The sequence below is a fragment of the Arvicanthis niloticus genome, chromosome 1, assembly GCF_011762505.2.
Source record: "Arvicanthis niloticus isolate mArvNil1 chromosome 1, mArvNil1.pat.X, whole genome shotgun sequence".
Classification (NCBI taxonomy): domain Eukaryota; kingdom Metazoa; phylum Chordata; class Mammalia; order Rodentia; family Muridae; genus Arvicanthis; species Arvicanthis niloticus.
This window is the reverse complement of record NC_047658.1, coordinates 38,424,566-38,451,022: the sequence shown is the minus strand read 5'-3', so window position 1 is coordinate 38,451,022 and position 26,457 is coordinate 38,424,566. Positions and strand designations below refer to the sequence as shown.

The 26,457-nt window shown below is 46.7% G+C and overlaps 1 protein-coding gene across 2 annotated transcripts in view; it reads right to left on the bottom strand.

The window, feature by feature from the left end:
- The window catches only part of Pcsk6 (proprotein convertase subtilisin/kexin type 6), a 185,885-nt gene that overhangs the window by 76,659 nt on the left and 82,769 nt on the right, over positions 1-26,457 (bottom strand). For both annotated transcript variants that reach the window (XM_034507496.2, XM_034507503.2), the window contains exons 7-11: positions 19,114-19,286; positions 12,652-12,864; positions 8,956-9,056; positions 3,964-4,067; positions 2,371-2,488 (exon numbers count right to left, since the gene is read on the bottom strand). In XM_034507496.2, the coding sequence (XP_034363387.1) occupies positions 2,371-2,488; positions 3,964-4,067; positions 8,956-9,056; positions 12,652-12,864; positions 19,114-19,286 (709 nt within the window). The remainder of the gene's footprint in view (positions 1-2,370; positions 2,489-3,963; positions 4,068-8,955; positions 9,057-12,651; positions 12,865-19,113; positions 19,287-26,457) is intronic.

The window sequence follows — 26,457 nt, the reverse complement described above, 5'->3', positions numbered from 1 at the left end:
GAGTAGTCAATGGGGTCTGAGTGGTGGTGGTGGTAAGAGCAAGCGTCTGTATGGGAAACTTCCTGGCCATTTAAAGCCAGGTGATCTTAGCTGAGAAAAGCTGGGTATGAGAGGCTCGCAGCTAAGAGATGGGGGGTGGGGTGGGTAAAGCTGAGGGAGGGAAGTAGGATGGGTGTCAGCATTCCAGGTACAGATGCCTGAACCCCTCTTCTGTAACCTGATTGTGGGAGAGCTTCAGCTCTGCAGGAGGTGACACAGTGGTTACAGAGGGGCTATCTGCCCCCCTACTCCAGGTGATACTGACCCCTTTGAGGGTCTTTATGTCCTTGGGAACAATCAAGTGTTGGAGTTGGGCAGGCGGTCTGAGACTGGAGGTTGGCTGAAAATTCCAGACAGAGTCAGAAACAACAGAGGGGAAAGAGGATTTTCCTTTAGAAACAGAAGTCCGATTCTTGTTCCCTTTTGGAGTTTGTAGGGTCCTTACTTTCCTCAAAGGGCAGGAACAATGTCATACTGTATGTTATGGTGGGTTCCCTCAACCTATGCTGTCTAGACTCTGTGTGCTTTCACTCAAAAAACAAAATAAAATAAAAATAAAAACAACCACTCGCCACCTAGGCACCACTTGATCATCTTAAACAGATTTCTGGCAGGAAAAGAATGCTTCATTCAGGAGCTGCCCCGGCTGGAGAGCTGGGTGGGAGGGAGGTGGGCAGTACTGTAGGTCAGGCAGGACAGCAAGAGCCAGGCTCCCCTAAGTGGTGGCTCCCAGCAGACAAAGTCAGCATAGGCAAAGGCCTCCTTTATCCCACCACAGCCCTATCCTTCTTAAGCTTAGCACAGATGCTTTTGAGAGGAAATGAAGCCTGAAGAAGCCCACACTGGGACCTGCTTGCTGGCTGGTAGACCTGTCTGGTCTTAGAGTGATGGCCCCAGTAGTGGTGGGCCCAATTAGCCACAAGCTGGAAACATAGTGTTTTGAAAGGTCCTTCAGTGGCTATTCATCCAGCAAATGTTCTCTGAACTCCCAGAGTTTTCGAGGTGTGCTCACGAAACACAACTCTCAACATTAGGGGTCAAAAGAGCTTAATATAAGAGGTGTGCATGCTCGTGGAAGAGATGAGCTGGAAGTGGTCTGTGTTTGTAGATAAAACAGTGGATCTTGCTCCCCCATCCCCACGTGGAAGTCAGAGGCTGACGCAGGTGTCTTCCACTATTGTTCTCCCCTTACCTTTTGAAACAGAGTCTCTCATTAAACCCAGAGTTCACTGATTGCCTAGACTAGCTGGCCAGCCATTTCTGGGGATGCTTTTGTCTCTGCCTCCCAGTGCTAAGGCTGTAAATGTCATGACCAGATTCATGTGGGGTCTGGTTGTCCAAAGTCAGGTTCTCATGCTTGAGAAGCTTCACCTAACTTACTGACTGAGCTATTCCTGGCCCCTGGTTTTGGGTTTTTCATTTTTTTCTTGCTGGGGATGAAACCAAGGGCTTCACACGTGCTAGGCGGGTGTTCATTGAGAGCTACAGCTCTCCAGCCCTGCTAATTACCCCCATTGAGTCTCGTTCAAGCGTGTATTTCCCAAAGGGAATAAAACATCTCGTTCATACTCTTAAAAAGCACAGCCACAGTGACACAGTTCAGGGATAATCTGACTTCTGAACCAAGTAGCCATCTTCCCGTCAGATCCATGTCACAGGCTGTTCTTTGTTGTTTTTGTCCCAACCAACCTATGTTAACTGGTTTAAAAACACTTCCTCTAAAGGGGAGCACAGAAAAGGAGATGACGCCAGGGTCCTGCAGCCCCCTGCTTGGGGCCTGCTTAAACATTCCAGTGCTTAAGCCTTCAGAAGGTTTATGGGGCTGGATAGAAGCAATGTTGAGATGCTGTGTAGTCCGTGAGCCCCTCCCCCCATTGGCCTGCTACAGAGAAGGGGCAGGCCTCACTGTTCTTGTTCACACACACAAGCTCTAGGGCAATGGGACTGGGCTGTGGCTATGGTGACAACCTCAAGCAGGTGGAACAGAAAAGATCCTGCGGCTGCTACTCTTGTATCCCAGTGGGCAAAGCAGATCTCTGGTCTCGTTGGCTATGGTAACACCATGGATGAGACTTTCTAATACAAGGCTGAGCGATTCACCCTGAGAAACAGATCCTCTACACTGGCAAAATCTGCCACGGAAGGACAGGAGGCCTCTAAACAGTCGATCTGGATGTGCATCCCTCCTAGCTGCAGAGATAACTCAGGGACGTCTGGCCAGAAACTGCCCATGTGATCCTACCTGCCTATGTGTATAGAGATGTAGGGTTAGACACCTCCCCCTACCCCTGCTACACAGCCAGGCCTCATGGTGTCAGAGTGGAGCCTTACCTGGGCCTTTTGTCTGCAGCAGCCACGCACATGTGCTGGGATGGTACTGCCGTCCACTTCCTTGCCTCTAGGACCAGAGCTTCGGCATCCACCAAGCCAAATCCATAGAGATGGCTAACTGAAAAAACAGGGCCTTCAGATCCAGCTTCTCTTGCCTCCCCCAGGAAGGGAGCCGTCCCCCAACTCTATGGATCTCAGGATTACACAGCAGCTGTCACCTCAAGGTCCCAACAAGGTGATGGCAGTTGCCTCCTGAGAGCTGTTTACAGATCCAGCTTCATTATCCTTTGAACTGAACTCTTTTGGTTCAGGAGGGCTGGCTGGGACATGTGTCCCACTCTGGGAGAGAGTCCAGAACTTTGTTTTGGGAGGATAAGGTTGGGTTTCTTTATGTTAAGAGGACCTGCCACCATGTGTGCCCCTGAAACTCAGACTAGACAAGAGAAACAAGTCCAAAAGCCCGAGAGGCCCAGGTGTCGGTACTGGGCTTGGCTTGCACAGGCCCTGGGTAGAATTTCCAGCAACCCTTAAAAGTCCAGGCACATGACTATGATGTGCAACAAATACAATGAGGCAAGGAAAACTGTTGTTTTTAAAATACTTTTCTTCTGCTACTGACTCTCAGGGTTCTCGGGACAGCAGCACACAGTCAGGAGTGCTTGTGGGGCTGGGTGGAACCAGGATTCGATTTGGCCAAGGGAGAAGGTTTCAAGGCTTAATTTCAGGGCAAGGTCAAGACCCAATGCAATCTATTTTTCTCCTAATTAGACCAAGATGGAAATGGAGGGCGATGTTACAGTGCACCACCAGCTGCAAATGAAGACAGATGAGGCTCAATGACCTCTTTATTCAGTGGAGTGGCCCCTGCTACTCACAGGGGCAGTGCTTGACCTATATGCACAGATAGCGGTATCAGGCGTGGCAGCCTAAGAGTTGGACTTGAGCTTCAGAAAGGGGGACAAGTTTTCTCTGACACATCATGGCTGACAGAAATGTTTTTCAAGTACTACCTGTCAACTTCCTTTTCAGAGACCCCAAATCATGTCCTGATTGTGGAGCGAAGTTACCATACTGAGATGACAGAGGCCCCGTGTGCCTTTAGTTATTTCTATCACAAAGAGGCTAGCTGGCGGCAGGTTTGCAGATCAGAAGGAAATTTACACAGCTATCTCAATGTCTTTTTTTTTGTACAGACAGGAAAACTGAAGGTGAGCACCAAAAGGGCTTTGAACTCATGGTCCCCACACTATAGTGTCCCGAACGCAAGGATTGCAGGCACGTGCCTTAATGACTGGCTTCAAAGTTGCCTTGTAAATCACATTTCTTTGTGAAAAACAGAAATCAGGGAGCAAAGGAAACAAGACTATTAAACTTGCTATGGGCAGGGCAAGCTTGGCATTTAGGGACCTGGATTCTGGGGCACTGAGGCTATCCCTTCACGCCAGAGTGTGCTCTAGGAAAACTGTTCTAAAATCATTGACAAGCACTTTGAATTTCTGCAACACATAGTCTATGATATAACCAGTGAATGTTATTTGGGCTTCCTCAAGGGTCAACAGAGCACCTCTCCCAGCCCACCAGGAGCACCCACACCTTTATGCCCAGCTCCGTTGACTTTCCAGTCGCTCGCCTTCAGATGGGCTGGCCGTGACGTCTTCACTAGCAGGTGCTGCACATCCCGCCAGGTCAACTGGTTGCTGCAATGACATAGCAGAGACCATTGGAGTCACTGGTGCTGACTGGGTAAGACATTCCAAGGAGATATGGGAGGCAGCGCAAAGCTCGGCCTGCATACCTCCAGAAGGGTTCGCTTTGCAACAATGGCTTCCAGCAACCGGACCCTGAGCTGAAAGAGTTCAAAGGGTCTAAAACTTAGAGTCATGAGAAACCCAGTTCGACCACCAAACCAGCCTGAGTTTGTAACAGGCATTTTGGAGGTGGAGAAATGAGAACTTTAATGTCACTGAAATTGCTTATCAAGTGCATGGAGCAAGGATGTGCTAAGCTGGGCTCCATTTGAAGGGCAAGCCGGGCTGCAGGCTGTAGGGACTCTAAGCTTACAACACTTCTTTTCAGCGCACATAGAAATGTGCCATCCAAGAAAGCATGGCCTCCAGTGTCAATCGAACACCGTATTTCTAGGATTTTTAAACATGGCTGAAATCAGGCTCCATCATTCTGCCACCCATCTAATTGCTTGGCACCTAGCAATGAGCCCGGATTACACTATCTGGGAGGGCTAAGTTTGGTCCTGGTTATTCTTATTGTCACTTCTAATTTGAAATAGCTTCTAGGGTAAAAGCCACCACACTACCTGTGCAACATCTAAGAAATATAAACGTTAGTATGGTAGCACTCGTAGTCTTTCAGGGACCATTTTATACTCCGAAGAGTCCCAGATTTAATGAAAATTGTGTTTTTCATACTATCACCGAGTAGAGAAAAGCAGGAAATGAAACCCCTACTCCTGTCTTCTCTTCTGCATTAGTTGTCATGGAATCTGGATATCTGAACACAGAAGCCTTCCGCAAGGGATGCTTTAAATAGAGCTGATGCACCAGCTACATCAGACTCACCACGAGTAGGAATATGTCTTTTGCAATGTGAGACCAACAGCTGCATGAAAAGCTTGGCGTACACGTTCACAGGTCTACCCGCAGCTGAACCAAGATATACTTATACATGTCTTATTAAGTGGATACGTATCTAAAGTATCTTTTGATCAGAATATTAGCCAAGGACAAATGAGGATTCTATCTTTTCAGCACAGTTGAAATGCGAAGGACCAAGATAATCCTCGGGGCTGTCCCAGGAGCTTACTCTATGTCCATGTCTGTCTGTTACGGATGCTTGCCTGTGCTACACGTGCTCCTACAGCAGAGGAGAACCCATGACTGGGGGACTCAAGTGCCACCTGGAAGAGCAGCTGCTAGTAAGAATGGCTTTGTGTGAGGAGATCCACCCGACCCTGGCCACCTGCTTAGGACCATGTCTACTCAGGCCCAGAGTAATGCACACATTTTCAGATGCCTCAAGTGTGTGCTAAAGCGACCTATGGAGTTTAATTTACCATCTTCAACATTAAATACAGTTCAGGGGCCTTGGTACATTCACACTGTTGGACAACCATCATCACCCTCTAAAACCACCCAGACCTTTTCATCTCCCCAAACTAAAACACCATCAAACACCAAATCTCCATGCAGTTTTCCCCGTCCTTGCCAACCACCCACAATCACTCCGCCTTCTAGTCCTATAAACATGGCTTTTAAAAGGCATCTATTAGAAAATAAACAACAACAATAATTATAACAATAATAATAAATTTGTCTTATCTCACTTAGGACGACATCCTCAAGGTTCATCCCCACTAAACATGGACTAGTTTCCTCTTTCTTCCTTCCTTCCCTTTTCTTTTTTAATTGTTTTTTTTTTTTTTTTTTTTCCAGTCAGGGTTTCTCTGTGTTGTTTCTCTGTGTTGGCTGACCTAGAACTTACTTTGTAGACCAGGCTGGCCTTGAACTTGCAAAGATCTGCCTGCCTCTGCCTCCAAAGTGCTGGGATTAAAGGCATGTGCTATCACTGCCCAGTGGGTTTTCCCCCTTTTTGATGGTGACTAATATTCTACTTCATGGATCGGCCACGTTTTGCTTACGGATTCACTCCCATGGACACCTGAGTTGCCGTGAATGCTGCCGCTGTGAATGTGAATGTTGGTGTCTGTCCGGGGTCTCTTCACTCTGCTCTTCTGAGCATATACTCAGAAGTGGGATTACTATGTCATACGGCAGTTCTGTGTTTACTCTGGTGGGTGGTGGCACTCTTTTTCCATAGTGGCTGCTCCAGCCATCTTTGCACCATTAGCTCCCATACAACTGGTCTTCCTGCCAGGAGCTCAGCTGTTATGTGAGTCTTAGACACAGTTTCCCTCAGGAACACACTTAGCAGATCTAGTCTTGCCTGGTTCTTCTCCTGTGTTCTTGTTGTTCTGCCCGCTTGCCCTCCCCACTACCCTTATCTTACCCCTGTCTTACCATATCCATCTACCCAAGTCTCCAGGTTCCTGTCCCGACATAGGCTGATCGGATGTCCTCTCCTGATCCTCTGTCTACTCCCTCATGAGGTCCCAGAGGCCAACCTTAGGCCTAGAAAAAGATTCTGAGGCCCTAAGTCACCCCAGGCCAACTCCTGGGTGTGGTCAAGGGTCCAGGCTTCTGAATTCAGACAGAGATGATATGGCTGTGGTTCTTGTTGACTACATGATGTGGTAAATAATCTTTTTTTTTCTTTCCCTCTCAGGATGTCTGAGACACAGTGAGTGTTTAAAGTAGATTCCACCTTCCTCCTTTCTATATAGGAATTGAACTTGGGGCTTGAGGAAGCATTCTATAGCCCTAGTGCAAAAACACTTTTTAACAAAAAAAGAGGTGGATGGGATATCTGGAATTTGCACTAAACTAGGGAGAATTCTTAGATTGCCTGCTGACCTCATTCTTATCTCTTGAAGTCCTCAGATCTTTCCATCTCCACTGGAGTGTCTTCCTCTAGGATAGTGGTTCTCAACCTTCTTAATGCTGCAACCCTTTTTTAATACAGCCCCTCATGTTGTGGTGACCCCCAACCATAAAATTATCTCATTGCTACTCCAGAACTATAATTTTGCTACTGTTATCAATCATAATGTAAATACCTGATGTATGGCCCCTGTAGGGGTTGCAACCCACAGGTTGAGAACCACTGCCCTAGGATCACCATCTATGATGCTCAGAGATGGGAGAAGGCAATGCAGAGACAATGCTGCCTGGACCTGCTCGGCACTGCAGTCTCTGAGTGTCCTCAACTCAGCCTGAGTCCCTAGACACCATTTTCTCTCCCCTAGACCAATACTAAATCCAGAAATTTCTAAGTAAATTCTCCCTTAAGTGAGGTTTGCTTGAATTATACCTGCAAATCTCCAACCTGTCGTTAGTTTCCTCTGGTCCACAGGCGAGTTTCCTGGGGGAACTGGCCATGAAGCAGGGTGTGTTTTCTATTTAGGTCTGACTAACAAAATTCCTTGCATGTTTCCAATAAGGAATGGAGGAAAATAGAGAGTGATGAATTGCTAAGTATGAGAAATACAACTTTCCACACAAGTAACTAATTACTGCAGAGCCCCAGGACACAGAAGCTAATATTTGGGGGTGGGGGGTGGGGCTGGAAATTGAAAATATTTAGCTGTTTTTTTTTTTTTTTTTTTTCGAAATTGGTAGCATTTGAGTATTTTGGTCTTTAGCTGAGTGGAAATCAGCATGCAAGCATGCATAATTACAAGGATTACACATCTCAAGTATTCTCTCTGAATCACTTAAAAACTCATCTAAAACAAAGGATTACTGCAAATGTTCGTTTGTTATGTGACAGTTGATGTCTAAACTGTTTCTGACTCCACAATTGCACACAAGGTGTTTTTATTTGGATGGGGAATGTCCCCCCACAGGCTCACAAGTTTGAATACTTGGTCTCTAGCTGATAGCATTGATTTTTGAGGGGGAAGGCTGTGGAACCTCTCACAGAGTAAGCCTGCCAGCAAGAAGTAGGTCACTGGGGGGGTTGTAGGGGTGGACCTTAAAGGTTATAATTTAGGCCTGGTCTAAAAGTATTCCTCAATCTGCCAAGAAGTAAAAAGCTGTGCCATAGGCCATTGTCACCACAGAGCCCAGGTTTCCGTGACTTCTACACCATGATGAACCATATCCCTTCAAACTGTGAGCCAAATGAATCTCTTGTCACACTGATGAAAAAAAAAAAAAAAAAAAAAGACTCGTATTCTATCTGACTCATTCACACATTTATAATTCTAGGTTTCATGAGACTTAGAAAATTGGTCCCTTGTCATTGTCAGTTTAGGAAGCAAGGTTCAGGAAAAAAGAAGACAGCCTAGGGCACAGTTTGGATGCATGGTTATGAATGGAGGGCTCAGACCTGTAAGCACAGTTTGGGTGCATGGCTATGAATGGAGAGCTCAGACCCATGAGCACAGTTTGGTTCATGGTTATGAATGGAGAGCTCAGACCCATGAGCACAGTTTGGGTGCATGGTTATGAATGGAGAGCTCCAGCTTCAGTGGCTGAAGAGAGTATTATGGGCTGGAATCTGGATTGTAGCACATGAGTCCTAAGCCCTGCTCCTCAGAATATGACTTGTATTTCAAAATAGGGCTTATGAAAAGACAATTCAGGCCAATGAGGTCATCGGCAAGCACCAACTGGAGGTGTCCAATGGCAAGCCAAGGAGATACCAATCCTGCTGTTGCGTCAGTCCAGCAGGAACTCTGAGGTCACACATTCCTATTGTATAAACAACTTTCTATGGCAGCCGAGGCAGACCAATACAGAGACCTAATGTTTAATGGTAACAAGACTTCAGTTGGGGAAGGTGACAAAGTTCTGGTGATTGTCAGTGACGGGTACATGGCAACAGAACTGGGCTTCCTGTGGCTGAACTTGTCATTTAAAATTTTCAGGATGCTAGGTTTGTCGTGAGGTATGTGCCACCAGGGTAGAGACAGCTTTTCAAAGGAAAAGAAGAAAGGTTGACACTTACTTTGCTTCTAGAGCCAAGGCAATGATGCCAGCCACCATGGGGGCTGAGACTGACGTCCCAGTGTGGCCGTCAGTGCAGCGCTGACGCAGATCCGTGGTGACCTGCATGAAAGACAGATGTGTGAAGCAGGATGCTGGAGAGACCAGTTCCCTCTGAGAGGACTGAGGCCCCTGGCATGCTGCCAACTGGAGAGAATGACTTTGGGTGCCAGTGACAGAAAAGGCATGAGACAAACCTGTCGTCTGGCTCTATCAGACTTTGCACTTACATGCAAAACTGCAGCCATGCTACGGAACAGTCAAATCTCCCAGGGTGAAAACAGAGAGACACAGCAGGACAGACAAACATCTAGGAGCACAGCTCAGCTGATTCCTGAAGACCACTGAAGCCTTTGCAGACAAATGGGCAAGGTGAGATGCAGTGGACTCTCTGCTGGCCCATCTTCCTGCATGGCACCATAGAATGCATGAAATCTGATCCCAAAGAGCTAAGCTCAATGACTCAGGACTTGAGGGGTGCTGAAAACCTGTGTCCTGCAGTACTCAGGAGCCCAGATGGTGTTTCTACTTTTAGCTGGAAGGTAAGAGTTGGGACTGGGGACAGACAACCCTCCCAGAGGAATCTGAAGTGCTCTTGCTAGCACATGGCCTGCTAAGCTGGGCAAGAGGCTGCTGGTCTTTGGGGGATATCATGGCTGACTCCGCCAACTGGGACTCTGCCTATCTTCATCTGAGTGGCTCCAGGAAGATGGGACACTGACTCTGGATCTCACAACTACTCAGCCACCCCCCTGGGAGGATGAAGGGGAAAGAGGGTCATAGGATCAACACATGGGTTCAGTTGTATTGGGTGAGATCATTGCCCCTGTGACTTTTGTTTCTGGTTTTAATTCTATGTACTCTGCACCTGGAATCAAGGTTGCTAACCTTAAATCAGAAAGAGTATTCTGAATTATCCAGCTGGCCCCAAGAGAATCAGAAGGCTTTAAAGGTGGAAGGAGTAAGCAGAAAAATCTGCTGGGGAGGTGAGGCATGTGAAGATTTTAGCTATCAGGGATGGCTTTCAAGGAGCTGGGGAGACCCAGACCAAGGATGTAGGGAAAGAGAGGCTCTAAAAACAAGAATGTTCCTCATCTAACAGCCCACAAGGGAACGGGGGGGGGGGGGGGGGGAACCTGAGTCAGGAGCTGAATCATGTTAAGTTTACATAAGCATGGACCTCCCCAGAGATGCCAGAATGCCAGAGGCCCTCCTGACACCTTTCCCTCAGCCTGTGCATCTGGAGCTGAGAGCCGAGAGAGGCCGCTCGGTTTCTGAGCCACAAATTGGGGAGATGTCTATTTGTACGGCCTTAGGGTGCTAAGTTCCTGATGACTTGTTAGGGTGGCAACAGGAAACTAGCTCACCCACCCACCTGCTGTGCAGCTCATGGGACCATTTTATGGGACCCTTGAGAATGAATTTCCCCAGAAGTAACAACAGGATCCTTCCACACGGAGAGTGTTTCTCTGTCATGCTGTAGCTAGGCAGGAGAGGGGTGTCTAGTCTGCGTCATACATTCATGGGAAGATCTGACTGGTATTTTTGCAGAAACCAGCTTCCTTGCTGTACACAGTAGGACTAAACCACCTCAAGGGAAAGGAGAAGGGCAGCCCAGGAGGGACCTCTGGCTCCCAGCACACCTGTTCTATCCCAACAGGGCACCTACTCCCAGTTAACTGTGTGCCAGCAAGGCTCAAGACTGACTCTCCAGCCTTAGGGGAGAGGGTTTAGGGAAGGAATGAAGCTCCTGTGAGAGAGCTGAAACAAGGTGGACAGAAGCCTCCCAAGTCCCAGGGTCCTGCTTAGAACTCTGTGCATGGTTGCCCCTCAGCTTCTAGTTCCCAAGCCTGTAAGTGAAGGTTTTACCTCTGATCACGAGCCATGCCCCTTCCTGAGGAGTCACGCAGCTCAGGTGGATGCTGCAGCTCCACTCAAGGGGCTGGAGCTCTAATTGACACAAGAGCTCACCTGAACTCAAGACTGAGATGCACCCACCTCTTGAGCGATTGCTTAGTGGCTTGCAAAACATCTCTGGGGCCTCAAGCAAATATTAGGCTCCAGTAATCAGACAAAAACAGTCATCATGCTCAGGGCAGAGTCCCAAGGACAGCAGCTCTGACACTCAAGTTTGTCTCCCCCTCTCCTAATCATGTCATGTCTTCCTTATCCGTAATATTGCTCAGAGGAGGGATTTTTTTTTTTTTTTAAAGAAGGAATTAAAGCAAGATGTGGTGGCGCATGACTGTAACTTCAGCATTGCAATGCGAAGGCAGGAAAACCAGGAGGAGTTCAAGTAAAGCCTCTGCTATACAGTTAGTAAATTCAAATCCAGTCTGGACTACATAGGATCAACTTTTTAACAAGTGTGTGTGTGTGTGTGTGTGTGTGTGTGTGTGTGTGTGTGTGTGTGTGTGGAGGGGGGGGGGTTAAAGTATTTCTGATGTGTGCACATTGATGCATAATAGATAGTAAATAAAGCCACAGATCCCGAGTCCAGAGCTGAGGATCACTGAGAATGCAGCTGAGGACAGTCCCCAGTACAACGTGTCAAATCGTGCCTACTTCTGCTTGTATCTATTTAGCCAGTAGGCCTTTGTTGGGTTTCAGCCCAAGCATCTGTTTAATAAAACTTCAACGAGCCCATGCTTAAATGAATAGGACATGGTAGAGTCTCAGCTGCCCATCCCAGGGCTGGGTGACCCTGCAGGATGGGAAAGAGACACTTAAATTAACACCTTTGTGAGCCACCCTGGGCCACTGCCAGGCCTGCAACAGGATGGTATGGCTGACCTTCCATAGCAAGTAGGGTACAGGAAGCCTGTGTGCTCCCCACAGGGGGAAAGATGTAAAAATAAATTTGAAAGTAATTTCTAAAGACGTGTATAAGCAGCAAGAGGAATGAAAAGGTGCTGGTGAGTGAGTGTTAAAACCAAACCACGCCTGGCGGGCTCCACAGATTCATTCTAAAAACATCTACACACTAACTTAATGACTACGAATTTGAATTCTGCATTAATTTAAACTGGAAACAACCCCCCCTTTTAAATATAGAAAAATATGTATAGAAGGAAGAAGCAGAAATTCCAGCCATGTACTAAAACAGTTACCATTTGAAAGATAAGTCAGTGGCTCAGTAGTGGAGTTCCTGCCTACCATGGGTTTAACCACTACAAAGAAAAATAAAAGAAAAACTACTCACTGCAGTGAACAGAGCTGGCAAACCTTGTGGCTTTACTTCCAAGTGTCTAGGGCATGTCCCTTGGCAGAGAAGAAGCCTAGAATGCTTGGGTTTCCAGAATGTTTCAGCATAAAACCAAAGCTTTCTATTTTGTGCATCAGAGTAGGACTGGTCAACTGGACTCTGGGATGTGGCCACAGAATTCCAGAGAGTTAAAAGGAGATATGATGGCGATGAACCCCATTCTTAAATGACATTTTTAGGTCTCTAAGTCAGAGAGGGTTTAATTGGCATTTCTGGGCACAGATGAGTCAAACATCTTAAGTTAAATAGTTAAGTCTGAGGCCGGCTGCCAAGGCACTGGGGTTGACCTCCTTCACAGAGGGATTAGGCTGGGACCTGAGATCCAACAAAATCTGGTCTTGGCCAAACTGGCTTTTGGGAAAAGGAAGGCTTGGACCTTATGAGAGAACTTACGATCTTCCGTTCATAGAAGGCCCCGCTGCTGTAGGTGGTAGCCAAGGTGGAAGAGCATTCCTCCAGGTACCAGGGTTTGTGGCCGTTCTCAGTGGTGCTGCTCACGGAGATGGTGTAGATGCTGTTGGTGTAGCCATCACAGGAGCAGTGGTCCCCTTCTCTCCCACCATTCCCGGAAGCCCAGACAAAAATGGAGCCCAGACCTTGGCGGCCCTACATGGAAGCAAGAACAGATGTTAGCATCTGTAGTGGGACACCATGGAAGCACCTCACACCAGTCTGCAACTCCACCTTCAGCCTGTTCCTCCATAGGGCTGAGAAGGTTGCCCTGAGACCACATGGGTCCTGCCCAAGGGTTCTGTTGGGTTTCAGAGGAGCTGTTTTGCCTGTAGTAACAGTGTTAAGACCATAGATACTCATGATCCTGGCAAGGATGGGTCAAAAGATCCCTCTGACTGTCACGAGACAATCTAGACCCCAGTGCAAAGTCTCTAATTCCTATTACCATAGCTGATGACCAAGGGGATTCAGTGTAAGACCAAGGTTAGAAACGCACAATGGCAGAATTGTGAACTGTTTAAGTTTTATGGGTCACAGGAGCTGGTTTTGAGAGAGAAGTGCATCGATTTCCGGAAACAGTTTTAGAGATTGGCTTCTTGGAGGGTCAGCTCATTTTTGAAGAGGGGTGAAGGGAGAGGGGAGAGATTGTGCCTTCTGGGTGAGACTGACTAGATAAACAAGATCCTGTTCTACAACACTGTTTACTAGAAATGTCCCACCAGAGTTCCCTGAGGCGGTCAGATGTCAGCACCAACCCAGGCTGGTGACATCACTTGTTCATCAGGTACATGAACCAGAGAAAGCTCATGACAATGGCAGATCAGGCAGGTTCCCACAGCTCTGTTCTATACTATGCCCATTGGATCAATGGTTTCTGACCAAACTTCATGTCATTCTAGCCACAGACACTAGTTAATGATTAGCTCATGGAAGACTAGATTAAGTCCCTCCCAACAGCTGGACCTAGGGATAGTGCACAGCAGAAATTGGACCTCCCAGGCTCTTCACATAGAGGGGGGACTGACACTGAATCCAAGCAACTGCTCAGTTTAAAGATGTCTTTCGAGCAGATTCTATGACCCAATCCATCTATATCCCTTCTCAGAGTGCAGGTCTTCCCTTGGGGAAGTTGGACCACCTGCTCTGGAAGCCCTGAGACACTCTCTTTTGTAGACTAAAGAGACTTCAGTTCTAGGCTAAAGCTCCCAACAAAACCCATAGGGAGGTTCCTGGTACTTCCGTAGCCCAGATATATTAGGCTGGCTCATTCGCTCTGCTTTCTGCAGCTCCAAATCAGTGTGTGTCTGAATGCCTAAGAGCTTACCACAAAGGTTAGCTATACTTCACAACAAAGGTAAACTTCTGGTGCTGGAGAAATGGCTCAACAGTTTAGAGCACTTGTTGTTCTTGCAGAGGTCCTAGGTTCAATTCCCAGCACCCACAGGGTGGCTCACAACCATCTATAACTCTTGTTCCAGTGGATCTGATGCCCTCTTCTGACCTCTGCAAGTACTACGTAGGATATGGCATATATACATGCGTGGAGGAAAAACATTAATACACACACATACACATATACACCTAAAAGAAGAAATTCTAAGAAATAGGTTAACTTTTAAAAGAAAGGCACAAAACAAGAAAGTGGGTGTGTCTGTGAATTGGGTCATGCCCCATGTCATGACAATGGATCACACAGGTGCAGAGAAGCTAGGTGTGGGGCAGGCGTCTGTGCCATCAGAGTTTGTGCAAGTACTCTATCATGAGGTTACATCATGATGCAATGGCCTAATGATGGCTTTCTCAGAGAATGTCCTCAGCATGAAGCAAAGCAAGACTATAATTATCTGTTGGAAAAGATTAATCAGAGCCAGTTGAAAGTGACTAAAATCCAAATAAAAGGTCATTTAGCCCATCAGAGCCTATCTATTCCTTAGGAGAATCATGCACAAGATAATGTCACTCTCAACCCTGCACCCAACAGAAACCTGTTGATACAATGTTCTTTTTTTGTTTTGTTTTGTTTTTTTGAGACAGGGCTTTTCTGTATAGCCTTGGCAATCCTGGAACTCATTCTGTAGACCAGGCTGGCCTCGAACTCAGAAATCATGCCTGCCTCTGCCTCCTAAGTGCTGGGATTAAAGGCTGTGTGCCACCACTGCCTGGAGATACAATGTTTTTATTTCACAAAGTGCAACAATCATATTATCTCAGAAATATACAGAACAGCTTAAATAGTGCTCCAAACTCCGTGTGTGGACACTGAGCCACAAAAGAATCATGTTACAAACGTCTTTGGGCCTAGCAGGTGGGTGGTCTGACAGGTAACTGTCTAGCACTGTAACAAATACGAAGTAAGTCAAGTTACAAAAGAAGGAAGGAAGGAAGGAAGGAAGGAAGGAAGGAAGGAAGGAAGAAAGAAAGAAAGAAAGAAAGAAAGAAAGAAAGAAAGAAAGAAAGAAAGAAAGGCAGACAGAAAGGCAGACAGACAGACAAAGAAAGAAAGAAAGAAAGAAAGAAAGAAAGAAAGAAAGAAAGACAGAAAGAAAGGGAGGAGAGGGTAAGAGAGATTGAGGAGGGAGAGAGAGAGAGAGAAGGAGAGAGAGAGAGAGAAAGAGAGAGAGAGAAACAAAGAAACAAAGAAGGTTTATTTGGCTCACAGTTTTGTAGGTTTCAACCCATGGCTGTCAGTACCCGTTGATTTGGCCTTTGGTGACATGTCACAATAGAGGCTCATGGCAGAGGAAGTCTATTTACCCCATGAGAATTTGAGGCTTAGTCCCACAATTCAAGGTGTGGTGGCAGTGACCAGTGGATCTTCCAGTAGGCGCCCTCCTCCAGTTTCCTCCCAGTTCCAGCAGCACCACGCTGATAGGCCTGGAATCTGCATGTCTAAGACTTCTCAGCCCATATGCCATGCTTTCCATGTGACATAGGACACCTACTGCCTGACCATCTAGCTTCCCAAAGGCACCACAGTATCAATGGCCTCTTTCTCGTCTTACTGTGGTTTTTTAGAGAGAATGGAGGGAGGCAGGGAGCATTGTAGGTTTGAGCTATAAGGGAGGCCTTTGCTGTCCTTGGGAGTCTTAGGTTCACCTTCCACATCTTGTATCTGCAGACGCTGGAGGGCATGTTCCGACTCTAGCCATGGACTTGAATTTCTGCTCAGGAAAGTCACAAGTTGAACACCATCAAACTGCACTAGTACTCTCCCTGGGGGCAGGGAGCACCCTCCTGAGGGCTGGTGAGCACTAGTCAGCTGGACAAGGCCAGCTGTTCTTTATCACAGTGTTTAATCTCCTTTCTGAGAGAAAATGCAGGGGAGGATTGAGGCTTCATAAGGACTAGCGTTAAACAGATTCCTGTGCCCAGTAATGGCTTCTAAAGCTACCTGTCACCCCACCATATCATCTACTTAAGATGAAGCCACACTTTGCAGAAAAAGCTAACAGGTCACAAATGGGATGGCATGGAAGAGTAACAGATGGGGCCACGTGCTTTGGTTGGAGGCCATCATCACGTCCTTCCTGGAGCATTCTCCTTGGCATCTTTAGACAGCTGTGATTTAAGTGGCCTATAACAAACATACTTGACTTCAGAATGACTAAAATTTAAATGGCCTCTGTATTTTGAGGAAGCATGACAAGAACTAGGAGGACTGTGTAGCTCCCTTTACACATCCCTGTTGCCCTGACAACCTGATGAAGCAGCCGGCGCTGCTCAGGGTTCAGAATGCAAAGTTCCCGTCTTTGTAGCTCCAACATGTAAGCTCCGTATACACACCAAGACACACAGTAGTGACCCCTTGGAAACAGGCTGCTCCTCTCCTGGACGCCGAGCTTCGCACCTCATCTTTAGAAAGCATCTCATAGAAATGCCAGGTGTCCAGCATTAACAGCATTCCGGTTGATGCCTTTTGTGCAGAGAAACGTGACCTCCAACTTAAGTCAGCCTCTCCGGAGTTGCAGCTCGGCTTAATTTTTAGGATGTTTCCCTTGTCATCGGGTCTGAGATCTGAGTGATCTAACGTTGGAAGGGGGGTTGAGTCATGGAAACAAGTGATTTATTTGTTCAGCAATCCCCCTGTGGGCGGTGGCTTACTTGGTCACGCCTGAGTCTGCCAGCATTCCCCTAGCCCAGCATGTGGCCTAGCACACGGCCCACCACATGGCTTGGCTCAGATGTTCAGCAGAATAATGGAAGACGCCTGTGTCCTGCTGGAGTGGTGGGGTAGAGCGGTCCATGTTCTGTGAGTGAGCACAGGTCTTGTGCTGTCTGTGTCTGCAGGCTGAGCCTCTTTTACTTTCCTTCCTCTGACCATTGGACACCTCCCTGCACTGGCTGCTTGTTTCTCAGGCATCAGGGCCCTGGGTGGCCTGTGAAAGAAGATGGCTTTCCTTGTACTTCGGGGGGTGCAGACTAGATGTTTCTAGCAGGGATTGGAGATGTAGGACACACCTTAACTGAGAAGTTTAGATAAATGAAGACATTCCAAGAATGCAGTATGGTCGGAGGTGGCGAGGCAGGATATTCTGGCAAAAACTCTTGTTGCCATAGAAAAAATAACAACCAACTCAATACATCCAAGAAAGAATTCAAATGTCAATCAGAAAAATAGTCCTGAAGAAGATTGGGATGGGGAAGATGGCTCAGTCAGGAAGATGTCTACAGCATCAGCTGGAGGACCCAAGGTTGATCCCCAAAAACCAAGTGAAAAAAGGAAGAAAAATAAATAAAAGGAAAAGCTGGTGCAGTGGCCCATATCTGTGATCCCAGTGCTGGGGAGACAGAGACGGGCTTGCTGGCCAGCCAGACTAGCCAGTCAGCAAGCTCCAAGGTCAGCGAGCCCACTGAGAGACTCTGTCTCAAAAAATAAGGCGGTGGCACGTGCCGTCAATGCCAGCATTTGGGAGGCATGGGTAAGTAGACCTCAGTGAGTCTGAGGGGAGCTTAGTCAACATAATGAGATCCCAGCCAACCAAAGGTTTCATAGTAAGACCCTGTCTCAAAAATAAATAAATAGGGGCTGGAGAGATGTCTCAGCAGCTAAAAGCACTTTCTGATCTTGCAGAGGACCCAGGTTCAGTTCCCAGCACCTACAATGAGGATCACAACTGTCTACAACTCCAGATTCATGGGATACAATGCCTTTTTCTGTGGCACTAGGCATGCACATAGCACGGTAAAATATAAACTTATAGGTGAACCACTTATACACATATAAAATAAAAATAAAAATTTTAAACTAAATAAGTGAAGAATAATCGAAAAACTTACATGTGCATGGACACACATATACACACACACATACATATGTGTTTGTATAAACACATACACACACAGAGGGAGAGAGAGATTGATCTTCTGAAGCAGAACTGCAGGGCAGAGGAAGACAGACAAGCTGTTTGCAGTGTAATCTTTTGGTACTTTTGGATATACTTATTAACTATTAACTGAATTGCTGTGCATGGGTTACAGTATAATAAAATCTTGAAAAAAAATGTTTTACATTATATAAACAATAAAATGGGCTCAATCCTTGCATCCTTCACTTTCCTGTTTCCCACAGGAATCAGAAACACCTGGGCTTCCTGATAGATGCTTTCCCACACCCCTGCCAGCATATGTTAGCCACACCTATACTGTGAGCTGGGGCTCAGTGGGCAATCCACAGCCTCCGGGATGCTGACTACAACCGCACCTGACTGCTCTAAGAAACTGTCCTCACCCAGCAATCTATTTTGCCACCTGGCTTGTAAGAACTGGTTTTGGCTCATCTCCTGCTACCCCTTCCCAACCTCATCTTCCCTAAGTCACCGCCCCCACCCCTCCACACTGACAGTGGGTGATACAGCAGAGCTGGAGGGTAGGCCTCCTGAGATGAGCCTTCCAGCTTCCTCAGATCAGAAGGTAGTCAACCTCTTGGATGTTGTCTATGGTTTGCCTCTGAAACTGTAACTGTGTTTGTTGAGCAGTGTTCTGGTGAGGGTGGAGGTGTCTAGGTGACAGCTCCCTGATGCAATGAGGCCTTACATTAGGCACACCCCAGAATAGACAGAACGCTTCACTCAGTATTTCACCTGCATAGACCAGAGAGCAGGCCAGGAGATCTGACTGAGCCACCTCCCACCACCTACACAGGCCTCCTCAGCCTCCAGTGGAGTAGGTAGGGACAGTGAGTGCAAGCTAAGCTGGCTCTCCCTGGACTAGCTATGCCCTTCCAGCTGAGTTGGTATACACCATTCCCTAGAGCTCCTGAGAGACTTCTTCATTCTGGCACTGCAGGGCTTTCCTGCCAGTCTTGTTTCAGGCCATGGCTGGTATCACTTTGATATTTAAATGTTCAAAATGTGCGGTCACCCCCACCCTGGGTGCTCCCCCATAGCCCTGGGTTACTCACACCTTTTTAATGCCATACTCGAAAGCCTGTTTAGCCAGACGACCGGGTCCATCCACTGTCTTCCCGTCATCATCTGGCCCCCAACTGGCGCTGTAAATGTCAATGTAGTTGGGTCTGATGCCCAGAGACTTGGCCTCAACCACATCGGTCACATCACCGTCCAGCATCCGGATGCCTGCAAGCATAGAGGGAAGCTTATTGTCAACCCTGGTGATTCTGAGCAAGCAGTGAAGCTGCCATAGGACTGGAAGCCTGCAAGGCCCAAGAGCCTTACCAGCTTACACCAGGACACCAGGACACCAGGACACCAGGACACTAGAAGGTTCTTGTATTGGTGACTTTGGTTTTTGTTTTTCTTTTTGTTGTTGTTGTTGTTGTTTTTTGTTTGTTTTTAGAGATGAGGTTTCTTTGTGTAGCCCTAGCTGCCTCAGAACTCACTATGTAGACCAGGCTGGCCTCAAACTCAAAGATCCGCCTGCCTCTGCCTCCTGAGTGTTGGGATTAAAGATGCATCACCACCACCCCGCTGTTCTGGCTAGTTTTATGCCAATTTGACAGAAGCTATAGTTTTTGCGGGGCTGTTTTTGTTTTTTTTTGAAAAGGAAACCTCAATTAAGAAAATGTCGCCATCAGAATGGCTGATGGACAAGCCTGTTGGGCATTTTATTGATTAAAGATTGATACTGGAGAGCCCAGTCCACTGTTAGAAATGCCACCGCTGGGTGGGTGGTCCTGGAGTGTATAAGAAAGCAGGCTTAGCAAGCCATGTTGGGAAAGCCAGTGAGCAACACTCCTCCATGGCCTCTGCTTGTTCCTGTCCCCGGGTTCCTGCTCTGCCTGAGTTCCTTCCTTGACTTCCCTCAGTGACGGGCGTTCCTGAGAAATAAACCCTTTACTCCCCAAAGTGCTTCTGGTTATAGTATATTAATGACCACCAAACTACACAGTTTCTCTTCAAACATATTCCCAATACATTCCGGTCTGAGGGTAGAAGGACTCATCTGGGGTACATATGCAGTCAGACAAAAGTATTTACTTAAGTGAACTTCTAGGGAGATTTTTCTATTTACCATCTTATACCTGTGCATACTCAAGAGTGCACATGATTAGTATACAGAGAGCAAAGACCTAGGTAAACTAAGCCTGTCAAACCAAATAAATAACCACTCATTACACCCTTAGTAATGAACAATTCCTTCACTTGAACCCCATAAAAGGTGGCCCCCATATAATAATAAGAGCCCTTGAGTACCCTGCACTCCCATGGCCAGTCTCGACACTATGTCCTTTCTTATCTGTACTGCAGCTTTGCAGTTGAGTAACGCTTCCTTGTTACTTTACAATCTGTGTGGGATCTTATTTAACTCTTGAAGAAGAGACCAAGAAACACCTGACCCAGACCCCAACCACCAGGAACACTTCCTGAGAGTGTCCAGAGCCTCTTGAACACAGGTCTGTGTGTACAATAGCCATGCCTGTCATAGAAACATACTTTACATCTTAGAACGACTAAAGACTTAATAGAAAAGTAGACCTCACTCTCCTTGCAGGAAGCTTAGTGAACACAGAAACAACCTCTGATGGTACTTCAGCCCCTTCTAATACTTTTCTTTACCTGAAGCATACACTTTCAGCCACATTAAAAAAAAACAAAAACAAAAAAACAAACAAAAAAAAAAACCTAAACTTTCTGTGGAGTGATTGCCCTATGTGATTAGGGATCTTTTTCAAGACAAGGTTAATAACAGTCATGCACGCTGGCCCTACACACATCAGGCCCAGGTTCGCCTTCCTCTGAGGCTCACCGCATCATGGGAGGACTCTGTACCTCACCTGTACCAGACCTCCATAAGAGATCTTCAAGAACTGAAACTCTGACTATAACAGACATCCATTCATAGACAGAGAGATAGATGAAGCAGCTCTCTATGTTCACGAGTTCTGCACCCACAGATTGAAGCCAAAACACAGCTGAAATACTTGGGACCCCACAAAGAAAAAAACCCCAACTGTTTCTTTTTTCTACTAGGATAGACATTTTTTTCTTGTCACCTCTTCCTAAACAATTAACAACTATACACAATATTTATATATTATGTATTATCTGGAGATGATTTCACATATACAGGAGACTGTGCGCAGGTTCTATGCAAATGCTATACCATTTCCTATAAGGAACTTCAGCACAAGCACTTTGGTATCTCTGTGGGTTCTGGACCCGGTATCTGTGGACGCTGAAGAGTCTACTGTAGTGCTCCCCGCTGCGACCAGGAGACGGTTCTCAAGTAGGAGCGAAGACCTTCCCCAGCCCCAGAAACAAATACCTCATGTGAGCTAAAGTGCAGACACACTTCACCATACTCATGGGACACGCTGTCATCATGTTGCTTCTGATGACTGACTGGCCACTGAGCCCAGAACCTTACTATGTCCCTCCAATTTCTTGTCTTACATCTTGCTTAGTAGCCCATCGGTTACAAATAACTAGACATACTTTTTTTCTTCCCTATGGGGAATTGGAAGATTTTGTGATTCTTTTCTTTAACCAGTTTTTAAAGTTGAGGTTCCTCTAACACCAGGAGAACACAGCCCACAGAGTCAACTAAACAGGGCTCTTAGGGGCTCACAGAGACTGAAGCAGCAGCTATGGAGTGTGCATGGGTCTGCGCCAGGCTCTCTACCTACCTGTGTGGTCGTGTAGCTTGGGAGTTTTGTGGGTCTCCTAACTGTGGGAGTTGGGGTGTCTCTGACTCATTTGCCTGCTCTTGAGACCCTTTTCCTCCTATTGGGCTGCCTCATCCAGCTTGGGTGTGAGGCTGTGCACCTAACTTCTCATGCCATGATCATAACCTGCTATTTTCTAAAGAAAAGTGGAATGGCAGTGGATCTGGGAGAGAAGGGAGGTGGGCAGGGGTATGAGGAGGAGAGGAGGGAGAGGAGGCTATGGTTGAGATGTATTGCGTGAGAGAAGAATAAATTATTTTTCTAAAAAGTTCAAGTCCTGGGGGCTGGAGAGATGGCTCAGTGGTTAAGAGCACTGACTGTTCTTCCAGAGGTCCTGAGTTCGATTTCCAGCAACCACATGGTGGCTTCACAACCATCTATAAGATCTGGTACCCTATTCTGACATGCAGACATACATGCAAGCAGAATGCTGTATAGGTAATATATAAATAAATATATCTTTAAAAAAAAAAGTTCAATTCCTCTAATGTAGTATTTCTCAATCCATCAGTCGAGACCTCCAGGGTTGATCGACCCCTTCATAGGGGTTGCAACATCACCAGAAAACACAGATAGTTACAGTATGATTCCTAACAGTAGAAATGAAATAATTTTACAGTCACCACACAGTGATTTGGAGGTTGCCACAACATGAGGAACTGTATTAAAGGGTCACAGCATTAGGAAGGTGGAGGACCATTGCTCTAAGGTTTTTCCAGAGTTCCTATGTCATGAGCAAGAGGGTCAGTGCAGTCATCACTGGGGGGAATCCTTGGGAGGCTGTATAGTGTAACCAGTTGCTCTGGGACACAGTAACCTGGCCTTATGCTTAAGTGGGACACTAGGCTTAACTAGAAACAACTGCTTTGAAGGTGTGGGAATTCCTACTTTAAATCACTGTCAGAAAGATTTATTGGGGGAAAAAATAGTAAGGCTCAGGTGCTGAGGACATCAGAAGTCCGACAGTGGGGCCCAGAGCCATGCAGGACGCAGCTAGACAGGCATAGGCAACTATGGAGGGCCAGGATGGAGTCATCACATGACAGCCTTTCCATTCAAGTTGGAAGGCCTGCAAAATGAGCAGCACAGACGGGTTCCAGCTCAGCATCATGTCTTCTTGTCGGCTCTCCATCTGCTTCCTTCTGCCCATTACCACCTCTGCTACCTGGCTTCGGGTAGCTAGGGAGACACCATGACCAGCCACACACAGTGACTTAAGGCATTGTGTCACCTGCTTCTAGAAGGAGAGGCCCTCATTGCAGCAGGCCTCCCTCTGGCTAGTAGACAGATACGCCAGGGGTAGAAGCCCTGTGACCAGATAGGGACCCTGGAAGCTCTGTCACGGTATAAATCTTGGTTGACTGTCCGAGATGGTGAAGGAAACTACCTGCTCCATGAGATGCAAAATGGAGAAAAAGTACCCAGCACACAGGAGGCACTTAATGTGCTTGATTCCACAGAACCTCAGTTTTCCTAGCTATAAAAATGGGCGTAGTTTTAATAACTAATTCCTTCCTTCCATATTTTCTAAAGATGTACTGTTTGTTATCTATAAAGGAAGACATTGCATATCTGCTAGTTATAACATCTCATAAACCAATGGATCCTATGTGCTCTCCATGTAATGTAAGCAAGAAGACCTCGCTGGAGGGGTGGTCTCTACACAGGTCTACCGCCTTGTTACCCTGCTTCTTGAAGGAAACTGCTTAGAATCTTGGGCCATCCATTCCCCTGTCTTTTAAACACAGGCTCTTGATTTAAATAATGTTAAATGCTCATTTCCTTTTGAAGTCCCCACCCCTCCCCCAGGCTTGTGAGTATCTACGGTGAAGTTCCATTCATTGGGAGGGAGGGCAGAGTCACCCAGCCACAGCATGCGTGCACTGTGAAACTACTTCATTGTTTTTTCTCTTTTTGGGGTTCTGGGTAGAAGAATTGAGGTGGCCACAAGGCACCATCCTTCCCCAGGCTCCAGCCCACATGCCTAACACTTCTTCACTCCATGGCTATTTCAAGGATGCTGGGCCCAGGGAGCCAGCTCATTCAGCCATAACAGTGCAGGAGTAAGCAGTGGACACAGGCAGAGCAGCTCACGGTAGGTAGACTGCCAGGGTCACAGGGTCAGAGAGGTCTAAGCCAGAATGTCAGACCTGTGTGTGACCTTGAGCATGGACCCAGCCCCTCTGTTCCCCATTTTCCACTGAGAAGACTAAGGAAGACATAAGCTGGAGCCCTTGGCTGTGGTTCAGACATGGCTGGAGAGTACCCTTGAAGAGTTGTTCATGTGCTGGAGGCATGGACCCGGTATGGTTCTATAGAGGGATAGTGGCATCTGTTGGGAGGTGGCTAGCTTCCTTAGTGCACTGCCTTTGTAGGGACTAAAGAAGGTCTCATTGACCCTGCTTAGTTCTCAAGAGAGGGAACTGTTATAAAAGAGAAGGCTTACCATTGAATGGTTCACTGGCTTCTATGTCATTCCATAGTCTCTTCCTGTTGCAAATGCTCCTGCTCTGATTCTATCTGCCGCCATGTGTTATAGCCAAGGGGAAACCCGCCAGAGTCAGCACCGTGCTGTTTGAACTGCAAACCTCTAAAACTGGGAGCTAAAGAAAACCCCTGTTCCCAAGTTATCCGGACTCAGACATTTTGTTACACCAACAAAAAATGGCCCAGTATGCCCTGGTTCTCAGTGCTGTTCCATACATGGAGCCATGTTTCTTATGCCTTTAAAGTTAGTGGCAGACACGGGCAAGAGAAGCTCGCTGGTCACTTGGGTGGCCAAAGCCTATTCTGTGGTTCTGGTGTTGAAATTGAACCTGCTATTCTAAGACTTTTCATACTAGTTATAGATGGTGAGGTGCCTATTTCTAAATGAGAAGAACAGGATGCCAGGAGACATCCAAAAATATATAAAAGTATACAAGCAGAGTGACTCCCTCAATGGTTCTCACAATGGTCTTCATCACACGCTCACACTGGCACAGGAGAAGGACTGAGCAGTGAGATTTCCCCAGCATTGACAGTTGCCAACAGAAAAGAAAAAGAAGGGGAATATTTTCAGTAGAAGCCTGCTGTTCAACATTAGCTTCAGATGTGAATGGCTCTGCAAATACAAAGGAGAGGGGAAAAAAAGCCATCGTTTCTCTAATGAAAACAAAAGAAAGGCTCATTTACTATAAATTGCTGGGGACAAAAATAATCTGGACAAATCATTTGGATGGCAAATTAGCTCCTGTCGTTAGCCAGCCGCTGGGTTGCTTTCCTGTGGGTGGGATCAGGGTGAGTGACTGCATGGCAAACACAGCTGACCCATCTATCCACTCTGGTGGCTAGTCTGCGAGTCCCAGGCGGAGGAGTGGGCAGACGGGAAAGGTGTTGAACCCGGTGTGTTTGTGTCTGAGTAGAAGAGGAGATGCACTCTCCACAGGATGATTCTAGGTGCTCCTATAAGTTGATCCTGGGGAGCTCTGGGCAGGCCTTCCCCCTTTCAGTAATGTATACAACCCTATTAGGTTGACAACCTAGTAGTTGAAATGTCCTGGGGAAAAACTGGCTGAAACCATAATCTTAGAAATCTCTTGGTAAAAGTTAAAAGATAACATCAGTTTTCTCATAGTGATCCATCTTTCGTCCCTGTTTCTGATTTATATCGTGACTGTCTGAACGGCAAGCTTGTATAAGGCTAGGAAACACGGAAACATCCAGTTGGCTCTGTGAAGAACACAAGATGTAGCATTTGCCCTCCAAACTATTTTCTGAGGGAGCTCGACATGAAAAGAAAGAGAAAGAACACACACAGACACGCACACGTGTGTGCACGTATACACACACATACAGAGACAGAGACATACAAAGAGACAAACACACACATAGACAAACACATGCACATACATATGCAAACACACAAAATCACACATGTGCACACATACACACACACACACACATATGTGCACACACACATATGTGCGCACACATACATGGCAAGGTGCACACACACTGGCCTCACAGGAGAAGTCGGCCATCTTGCCCGCCTGTTACCATCTGGAGGAAGGCGGGGGAGCTGCCATGCTGCGCCTCTTATGTTTATTGAACAGTAATGTATTTTGCCTTTAGCAAGTGAGTGGCGACACAAGAGCAATGAACAGCGGCAAGGAAAATGAGATTGTAGCTTCCCGCGTGTGACAAATAGTTCTCAACAAATCCAATGCATTAATCCTCAGTTTGTTTCTGTAAACTCACAGAGAAATGCTTGTTTGTCTGTCTGTTTTCCAGTAAAACCACAGTTCATTCTATTCCATGGGCAGCCATGCATGCACGGTTTCAACAGCTGTTTAAAAGCCCACAAATGGGACTGGAGAGATGGCTCAACAGTTAAGAGCACTGGCTGCTCTTAACTGTCTCAGTCAGACAGCCTAGGTTTGGCTCCCAGGACCCACATGCTGGCCTACAACTGCCTGTAATTCCTCTCATAAAGGATCCGCTGCCCTCTTCTTTCTCCCATGGGTACTAGGTACACACATGGTGTACATACATACACACATGCAAAACACTCATACACATAAAATAAAAATATATTTTTAATGTCCACAAATCTGCAAAACTGTCAAGTCTCATAATCTCCT